This window comes from Heliangelus exortis, chromosome 2, assembly GCF_036169615.1.
Source record: "Heliangelus exortis chromosome 2, bHelExo1.hap1, whole genome shotgun sequence".
NCBI classification, from domain to species: Eukaryota; Metazoa; Chordata; class Aves; order Apodiformes; family Trochilidae; genus Heliangelus; species Heliangelus exortis.
In genome coordinates, this window is record NC_092423.1 from 109,868,250 (window position 1) to 109,877,624 (window position 9,375).

At 38.9% G+C, this 9,375-nt stretch overlaps 1 protein-coding gene across 1 annotated transcript; it reads left to right on the forward strand.

The window, feature by feature from the left end:
• The first annotated feature begins 4,662 nt into the window (after positions 1 to 4,662).
• On the forward strand, positions 4,663 to 7,975 carry PPDPFL (pancreatic progenitor cell differentiation and proliferation factor like). The gene is made up of 5 exons (XM_071737517.1): positions 4,663 to 4,715; positions 4,842 to 4,935; positions 5,864 to 5,953; positions 6,041 to 6,140; positions 6,533 to 7,975. Exons 2-5 carry the CDS (start codon positions 4,881 to 4,883, stop codon positions 6,543 to 6,545), a joined length of 258 nt encoding a protein of 85 aa, XP_071593618.1. The 5' UTR covers positions 4,663 to 4,715; positions 4,842 to 4,880; the 3' UTR covers positions 6,546 to 7,975.
• Positions 7,976 to 9,375: the final 1,400 nt, after the last annotated feature.

The window sequence follows — 9,375 nt, forward strand, 5'->3', positions numbered from 1 at the left end:
CGCCGCAACACATATACATCTATTTTTCTCATCATTAAATGTGTTTTGGTTTTGTTTGGTTTGGTTGGTTTTTTTCACTGTCCCAATCACAGTTGTGGTAAGGATTAAAACTGAAACTAAAGGAATATGTAACAGAATTAACAGTAAGCAATCATTTCAGGACTGAGAGTGGTCATTACAACAAAGCTCATGTTTTGCAGAGGTGCCACACACTGCAGTGGTGAAGAGAAAGGCTCTTCCTTTCCTCTCTGTGCTCAGGCTCTCCCCAGGGGTTCTATGGCTCTTTGTCTCTTTCACAGGCTAAAGAGAATATAAATTCCCATTTCTCTTCCACCCTTCCATTTAATTCTTCATCAGTTCCTCAAATCCTCTTGGTTTTGACAGATGAGCCCTGCATTCTTGCTGAGCTGTCTGTCTGGGGGCAATATTTGAAGAGTAAAACGAATAAAAAAGGCAAGTGTTGGCAATGGTCCTCGGAAGCAGCCAAGAAACCAAATAAATTTTGATAACTTTCTTTTGTATAGTGAAAGTATGTTACTTTACATAGTGGAGCTACCTAATTTCTTTAATGCAAGCCTCTTTTTACAGACTCCACTCACAATTCAACAGTACAGCCATGAAAAACAATTTGTTGAGACAGTGAGCAATTAGTTACTGAAAGATGCATGAAGGAAACATTTCTGAAAGGTTTCTGAAAATGATCATATATCCATTACAAAATACTACCCAGGGAAGTTTGGCCTTGTCATGGAGAATAATACTGTGAAATTAAAACAAATTTTCCTTCAAATAAGAGTGATATATACTTTCTGTACAAAATTTGATAGAAATGTTAATTGTGGAAGGCCAGTAATACTGGGCAATGAAGCTGTGCAGAATCTGCTCTTCCAGAAGCTTGGGAAGAGGAAATACTCTACCCACATATGCCAAAAATGTACCTCCTACATATGCATGGGCACAGATGCTTTCACTGGAACTGTTTGCATCTCTCTAAGTATTAATGTCAGACTATCCATACAGTCATTCAAAGGACACAGCCATGAAGCAACTCTGTAAAAATTCCAATGCCACAATACTCCTCCACAAAGTCAACTAAAAAAAGGAAAGTTAAAAAAACCCAAACATTATCACAAAACTGCATGGAAGAAAACACCCAAAACAAGTCCCTAAAACAATTGTCATCATTCTCACAGATATTCCAGGAACTGAAAGAGTAGCTAAGTTTATCAGATGAACCTTGACTAGTGAATAATTAACAGGTCAGCTTCAAGGTGAAGCTTAATATAGGTTGTTCTTCTGTTTTTGTTGTTGTGACTGAGATGTTTTAATGTCCAAACCAAGGTTATACCAGGTAATCCTGGAAGGCTTAGATGGGAGACTGCTTCATTTAATGGGTCATATTGCTTTAATTTTTAAAGTTACGTTATACTTTTGAAAGTATTCCTGAGTTGAATTATAATATAGTAGTTTTTTTCCATTTTTATGGTTATGCACACATAGCTATCAAATGAATGCTGCTGTTTGGATCACAATATTAATCTGTCAAAAGACTGAGAAAGTTCCTTCTCTAAGTGCATTTTTATAAAATGGGGGATTATGTACTATTTATTTCATAGGGCCCCTGCCTCTTAGCATGAAGCATGGATAGGAACTGAACTTGTGCATTTAAGGAAAGAAATTGTAGACTGCATTTAGTAGGACCATGTTTGTGACAGAAATTGAGTAGTGAATGCAGCAAAGGTTTCAAGGGAGAAAAGAACAGGTCAGTGATTATTAGGCAACTGAATGCTGTCTTGAAAGTTAAATTATAACCTTGCCTCTGAGTTTGTAACTAATGCCAAGCAATCTACCTACATTTAGTATAGGTGGCCACTAACTATTTTTTCCCATGTCTCATGAGAATCTGCTTTATTAATGTGCTGAGTGCTTAGATGTGGATCTGAAGTGAGTAAAACTGTAAGGTAAAAGAAATGTGCTATAGTGACAAACAGTTATAAAAAAGTTAAAGTCTTAGACTGCTCTCATATGAAACATCTAAGCTTTGTGAATTCTTTTATCCTAGCTTCTTTGGATCTCAGAATTCTCACTTGTTAACTGAAGATAATAGCATGCCTTGGGTTCGTGGCAATGCTTGAAAATAAATGTGCTAGTATTTTAGATGTACTCTGTCATAATAACCATGGAAGAAAAAAAATCACTGGTGAAATCTGTAGTTCTGTATTCAGAGCATTACTTGCAGAAAATACAAGAGATAGAACATAATGCTACACTGAGTGGGAAAATGGTGGAAAACTTGTCATTAAACAAGTACTTTCTATTCCAGTGAAATGCATGAAACAGGGCTCCAGAACAAAGCTGGTAAATGACCAGGTACATGAAATGATACAGTAAAATAACACACATGAAGCAGTGAAGCAATTTAAAGTTTAACAAACTTGGTTTTCCCCAGCTCATAAGTTTTTTTGCATGGTTCCAATATGGATGGATATTTGTGGGGATCACAAGAGAACAATTTATGTCTGCTTTCTTGCCAAACACCATGGGTGTGATAGAGCCTCAACAGGTTTTTTTCTGACAAAGTAATGTCCTTGACAAAGTTACGAGTAGATTAAAACAGGATCTTAAAGCTGAAAGAGAATGGCAGATACAACAATATATGACAATACATGATAATTTTAGTAGCTCTGTCTATGACACAGTGCACACCCACCCTCATGATGCAAGAGGAGCTTTTCCTATGGCTCACTGGGGAAAAGTTTCCCTTCTTTCAGGAATGGATCTGCCCATTGAACAGATTGCCCAGTGTGAGGGTGTTTTGGGTGACAAAACAAAGGAAGTGGTGTATAACTTTATTGATCACAAATAGAATAAGCCTCAAAATGGAAATTCATTCTTAAAATGGGAAAAGAGGTTACTGATACAATCACCTAACAGTTCAGTTACATTTAGATATCCATAAAGAAGGAGCTGCAACAGGGGGTAGAGACATAGTGTATGGGGTATACAAAAATCTGCAAAACTTTCTAGTCTTACAGTGCTTTTTTAAAGAGCAGGATAAACATAAAGGCTAACTGGTGCTAGTGCTTGGGATTAACCCAGATGCAAACTATATTTTTGTGTCAATCTTGCAGATTTCACAAAGGCGAGCACCTTCAAGTTTTGCTCAAGAAAGCCCAGCACAACATCAAGATTCTGACAGCAGGTCATTATGTGTATCTGTTACAACCACTGTATGAGTATTATTTTACATGCACTTTCCCTACAGTATGCTTTACATCCTTACAAATATAATAGGAGCTACCAGTATTATTAATAATATTAATTAATATTATATTATTATGTTCTTATCTGAGTTAGGACACATTATTCAAATAGTTGGATGTGTCACAGCACACTGTATCACACATCACAGATGACTCTGTTCTTACCCCCAGCTCCTGCTATGAAAAACATTGATAAAACATTTCCTTTTGAAGCAGCAGCAATTCAAGCAGCCAAAATCTATTTGTTATTTGACAACCCTGAAAGGTGAGGTAACATAGTTTAGGACAAGTTTTGCCGTGAGATAGCATTACAAGATTTTAAAGAGAGTTGTGCAATTTTAATGTGAAAAAAATATTTTGTGCACTTAGTTCTAGCTGTACCAAGACTAAAGATGATCACAGGTTTCACTTAGTAAAAGTCAATTGACTTCAACAGTCAATTGAGAGTGGAAATCAGTCAACTGACTTCACTTTCTGCAGCATATGTGCACAGTAATACACATATCTACTCTGCTCTAATGAAGCCCCACCTGAAGCACTGTGCTCAGTTCTGGGGTCCTCAGTGTAAGAATGACATGGAGCAAGCCCAGAGGAGGCCCACAGGGATGATCAGAGGACTGGAGCACCTCTCCTATGAAGACAGGATGGGAGTTAGGGTTATTTAGCCTGGAGCAAAGAAGGCTCTAGAGGCCTTCAGGTACCTGAGGGGGCCTACAGGAAAGCTGCAGAGGAGCTTTTACAAGTGGATGTTGTGATAGGACAAGGGGGAAGTGCTTAAACTGCAAGAGTGTAGATTTAGATTGCATATTAGAAAGAAATTCTTTACTGGGAGGGTGGTGAGACACTAGCACTGGTTGCTCAGAGAAGTTGGGGATGCCCCCTCCCTGGGAAGGGTGTTCAATGCCAAGCTGGGTGAGGCATCGAGCAACCTGCCCTAGTGGGATACGTCCCATGTCAGGGGGTTGGAACTGTATTATCTTTAAGGTTCTTTCCATCTCAAACCACGCTATGATCCTATTATATTTATAAACAAAATAAAACCCCCTAGTAAAGCAGGTACCTGTCTGTTCCACCCACACACACACTACTTCCCCACAGGGCAGAGAACAACTCCGTAACGCAGCATCTGTTACTCCACACTTCACGCATTCCAGACAGTGCTCAGCGATGGCAGCCGGAATAGCGACAGACGCCACCAGGACAGAGAACCGGGGTGGCGGTGTGACAGCCCGGGACGTGAGGCCCTGCGAGTGGGTGGGTGGGTGGGTGGCAGCGAGCCAGGGGCTGCCCCACGCCCGTCCCGTCCCGCCCCGCCCCACCGCTCCCGGGGCGGGCCGTCCGCCGTCACCGCGGCCCATATAGCGGCGGCCCGGGTTGCCGCGCCAGTCCCTGGGGAGAGCAGCCCCATCGTTTCGCTTCCTACAGACGGCTGCTCTTCCCCGGGCGACGCAGGTGAGCCGTCGGGGTGGGCAGGGCAGGGTCTGGGGGACACCGGGGAGGGGTAGGTGTGCGACCGCCACCGTGGCCGGGTCTGTGGGACGCTCTGCCCCCCGGCAAAACGCCTGGTTTCGCCCGCAGGCTCCTTCTGAGAAGAAGCGGACTCAGTCTTGCTCAGCCATGGCCTCAGTACCTTCCGCCGGCTGCCTCCTGGCCAGGAAACAGTACTACAGAAGTAAGTACCTAGCCCACCACCGCACCCACAAACCCCACTCCCTCAGCCGGGATGCTCTGGAGGAGGGAGACTGAGCCCCCCGTGATTTTCCCGGGGAGGTGTCTGGGTTGTGGCCACTTGGAGAAAGTCAAAAGTGTTTTAGGGGGTGTCAGGGTGAGCTGGAGGCAAAAGGGTGTCAGTTCTTAATTGCTTGGAAAGTTTTTCCTTTATATCAAAGACCTTCCATTTTATTGACCATCTTCTGATTATTAATGAACTTTTTTTTTTTTTTTTTTTTTCCTATTTGGAACTGTTCATTAGGGATGTATGTCATTTATTTACATATGCATATATATGTATAACATAGGAAAAGTGTTAGCCCAGCAAGTCCTAACTTCTAGCTGTACTTCATATTTACTATGCAGAATTACATGTAGAACATCATTGGCTCTCATTTTCGTTTCTAAATATGTGTTCCTGAATATTAACACATCACTGGTTTGAGAGTATATCTGGTGTGTTAGCTTCCCTCTCTACAGGATAGACTCTGCAATGCAAGTATAGTATTTAGTTGTGCCACAATGGAGAGTATAGCAATTAGGTTGTTTTGGACTTGAATATTCAAGAGGCAGACTGGTGTTTTGATAGCAGTGTGTACACGATCATAAGAGTTGTTACTGGTTTCAGTGAAAGTTATACAAAGACATCGGAGTATGGTCTTAAGTGAAGAGTAAGTAGACCAAGAGACCAACTTCCATAGGAGTTTTTATGTAAATAACTTTGTAATGGAATATTGTATATAATGTAAAAATTATACTTTGTGGCTCAGTAAACTTATACTTTAGATATCTTTCTTCTCAGATAGCAGTAGGTCTGAAAAATTGTTGGCATAGACATAGTATATTTTCTCAAAGCATTTTTTCGTTATATGTCTGTTTTCCATGAACAGCGAGACAGGACTCAGAATCCAGCGTTTCTTCCAGCTCCTCCTGCTGTTCAGACTCTGTGTATGTTACAGACCAGGACAAAGCATATCATGGTATTGTTCCCTTCTTTCAAACAGTCTTCTACTTTTCCATGTTATTTAATCAGTGTTTAATGATGTGGGCTTCTTCTCCTTTGGCAGGGTTACCCGAGTCAATTGATAAATGTTGGTGGGTAAAAGGTTTTTTCCATAGTGGATCATCTCCACCAGCTGTCAGCAGAAAAACACTATCAGCAAGCAGGTGAGTCCTGTTTTTACATAGATAGGGATGACTTATTCATTCCACTTGCCTTTTATTGAAGTGTTGCTAAACAAATAATCAGCTAGAACAATCTGGGAGTGCAATTTTTCATGACTTGATTAAGAGGTGCTGCAACTATATAGCTATAGAAGCCTCCCATGTCTCATTTTTGATTAACGAACTCGTATGCTACTTCACATTAAGCAGGTGCTAGTGATATTTATTTAATCCTCTACCTATAACACTTGCACACCCATTTATGCAGTTTACCTGTTTGTCTTTATATTAAAAATCTGATACGAATGCATTTAAAAATACTTAGGCAGATAAAAATATTTGAGGAAAATATAATGGTAATTCTACTCATAACCTTTTTCTATATATTTCTGCAGTACCAACAGCTGAAGAGGACAACATTCTGGTTTTACTCACTGAGATGCTATAGGCTTGTTTATCCAAGAGGCTTGGAATCTTCCTATTGTCTGGATTCAGCTGCAAGAAGAAAACAAAACCTTTCAGAGAGTGGAAAAGTGTATTTTTAAAATATTTGTCAGTAGCTTGAATGATATTGCTTAATGGACAGGTCCATGGCCTATCTTGTTCATCACAGAGTTGCTGTATAATGAGATGTCTCTCTAATGGAAGTTACCAGGATTGAATATCCTGATGACTTATTGGATAGTTAGGGAAAAATGACAGTAAAAGTAAGGTATTATAGGTTTAGGAGAAGCATGTGACTTTGCAATAGGTGGTACCAGCTCTATAGGCAGTCACGCCCATGTAAACAAGATGCACATACATAATCCAGAGTAGGACTGCTGTAAGGTTTTCTATCAAGTACTTGTGTACCAGTTACAGGGAGTAAGTTTACAAGAAAGGTTGTTAATAGCTTTGCTTTTAGAAAGCCTGATTACATGAAGACATGTGAATAAATTTGGCCTCTTTATCTGAGCAGGATGCATAGATCTCAGTCTCAAACACCCAGGTATGACTTTTATTCATATCTATGCATGTTGCTTTTTGAGAACAGAATAGAAGAGAGAGACAAGAAACCTGTAATTGTAATGGACATTGACATCTTCTAAGCACAAGAGCAACCTTAATCAGAGTGGGTACTCCTAGCTCTGTTTTAGATTATTCTCACTTGCTTTGTTGTAGCTTGAAGAGTTTCTCAAGTGAATAATCCTGTCTCTATTCACTGTTCAGTTAGTTATGTGATCACTTAGTTATGTGATAGATCTGGCAAAGTCTTCCAAATCAAAGTAATCACATTAATGTTATTAATAAAGCCTGCCTTTGTAATGATTCATGCTCTTCAAAGATACTGTAACATGGCTTCATTTGGTCTTTAACATTGCAAAGCAGTACATCAGGTTGCTTATTGTACCAGGTATGACTAAAATACATCAGAGGTCCTAAAAACCTGCAAGTATTTATGATGTAATTTCTGCCAACTATCTATGCAACTTCTTGATTTACAGTCACTAAACCTACCTGACCTTTGTCCATCACTGGATGAACTAAAGATAGCAAACAATAATGTAGCCAGCATTTTTCATTTTGGATTAATGGTTGTCATGGTTATGTATAATAGATCTCTATCAAGTGTCTACTTCAGGAAGCTTTATTTTGGTGGAGGGTATAAATGTGTGGCACATGACAACAGAAAAGAACACAGTTCTGAAATATAGCTTACAGGAATCTTTAAATTGATTTGTTACATATGTTACTGTACTGCTATTGTGTAGTTTCATCTTTGTCCTTCTCTGAGTGTACAGAATGAACCATTTTTTTATACCAAGGTTTTTTTTCTACCAATAAAGACTTAAACACTGTTTGTCCTGACTTATTTTTTGCCTCTTACAGCTAACTGGTGTTCTGTGTTACTTGTGGTGCTGTTAGTGGGTGGTTTATGGATTTATTATGATGTGTGTCTTCTGTGTTTTGTTTTGTTTTTTCCTTTAATAAGTGAAGTATTAGTAAAATTGAAATTTCCTACAGAAGTCGGGTGTGTGTGTGTCACATAGTTTAGTCACTTTGAAGTCTGATGTGAGACTAAAAAGGAAGGGTAGAATGTAAGCTAGGAAAAAGACACATTGGTTTTCGGGTTTTTTTTATATAAAATCATAATGTAAAGGAAGGGGGGAAAACAGACTTGCTAGTTGGTGCAGCCCTTAGGGTAGATAAGAAATACAGGATTCAGAAACACTGTACAACTACGGTGATAAATTATATTTATTGCTCACTGAGCTTAAGCTACTTGTGCCCTTATATAGCCAGAAAGTCAGGTACAGAACATTCTGAAAAAGGTAACAAACTTTTAAAACCCATAAAAACAAAAAAAAACCTAACAGAAGCCAATAAATAAATAATTAAAAAAAGAAATAAAACAACAAAAGAGCCACTAAGCCCCCTTCTTTTTTCTTTTTTCTTTTTTTTTTTTTTTAAAGGGGGGGAGGCTTGAACTTCAAGAGGAGGGGGACAGTCTGTTGATTGCATTTGCTTGATATCTTTGAACCAGTTTCTGTAGTGGCATCTTGGTGATGGAAAACTGAAGTGTCCTCATGTCATCCCCATTGTCATTTACTGTGATCAGCTCAGCATTAGAGTGGCACCACCACCAACTCATTGTTATTTGTGCCAGTATTTCAAAATACAGTTATTCTGCAATGAATGATCTGTTAAATAACATCCAATGTTGCTATGACGAACTCCTGAGAGAGTATGGCAAAATTGGATACTAAAGTGTTTGCTGTCAAAGAGGTGCATTTTGTTACATCACAGTAATAAGGAAATACCAATTTTCCTGAATTGAATGTCAACATAAAGTAACTTTTTGGGAGAAAAAAGTTAAAATTTAAATGATTTAAAGAAGTTGAGAGAAAGATGAAGGGAAATATGAAGGGAAAGCTTAAATGTAACTCAGAATAAGAAAAACATGAAAACAGTATCATTTTAATACCTGAGTAAGACAGGTAGAAATGTTTGATAAAAGGTTAATTGCAGTAGAAAAATATTTTTGTTTAGAAGGAATATAAGCAAAGAGCTATTTTGACAAAGTTTGTCTGCTTATCTGGAAAAAAAAGTATCAGAAACAGGTCTTGTGTCACCATGAAAGTGCTAAGTTAGATCCAACTGTCACCATTTTAGGAACAGAGAGATGGACTTTTTTTGCTCAAATGCACATAAAGCACTGATATTCAATAATGAGCTTCCATTTCTTTTCTAAAAGGAA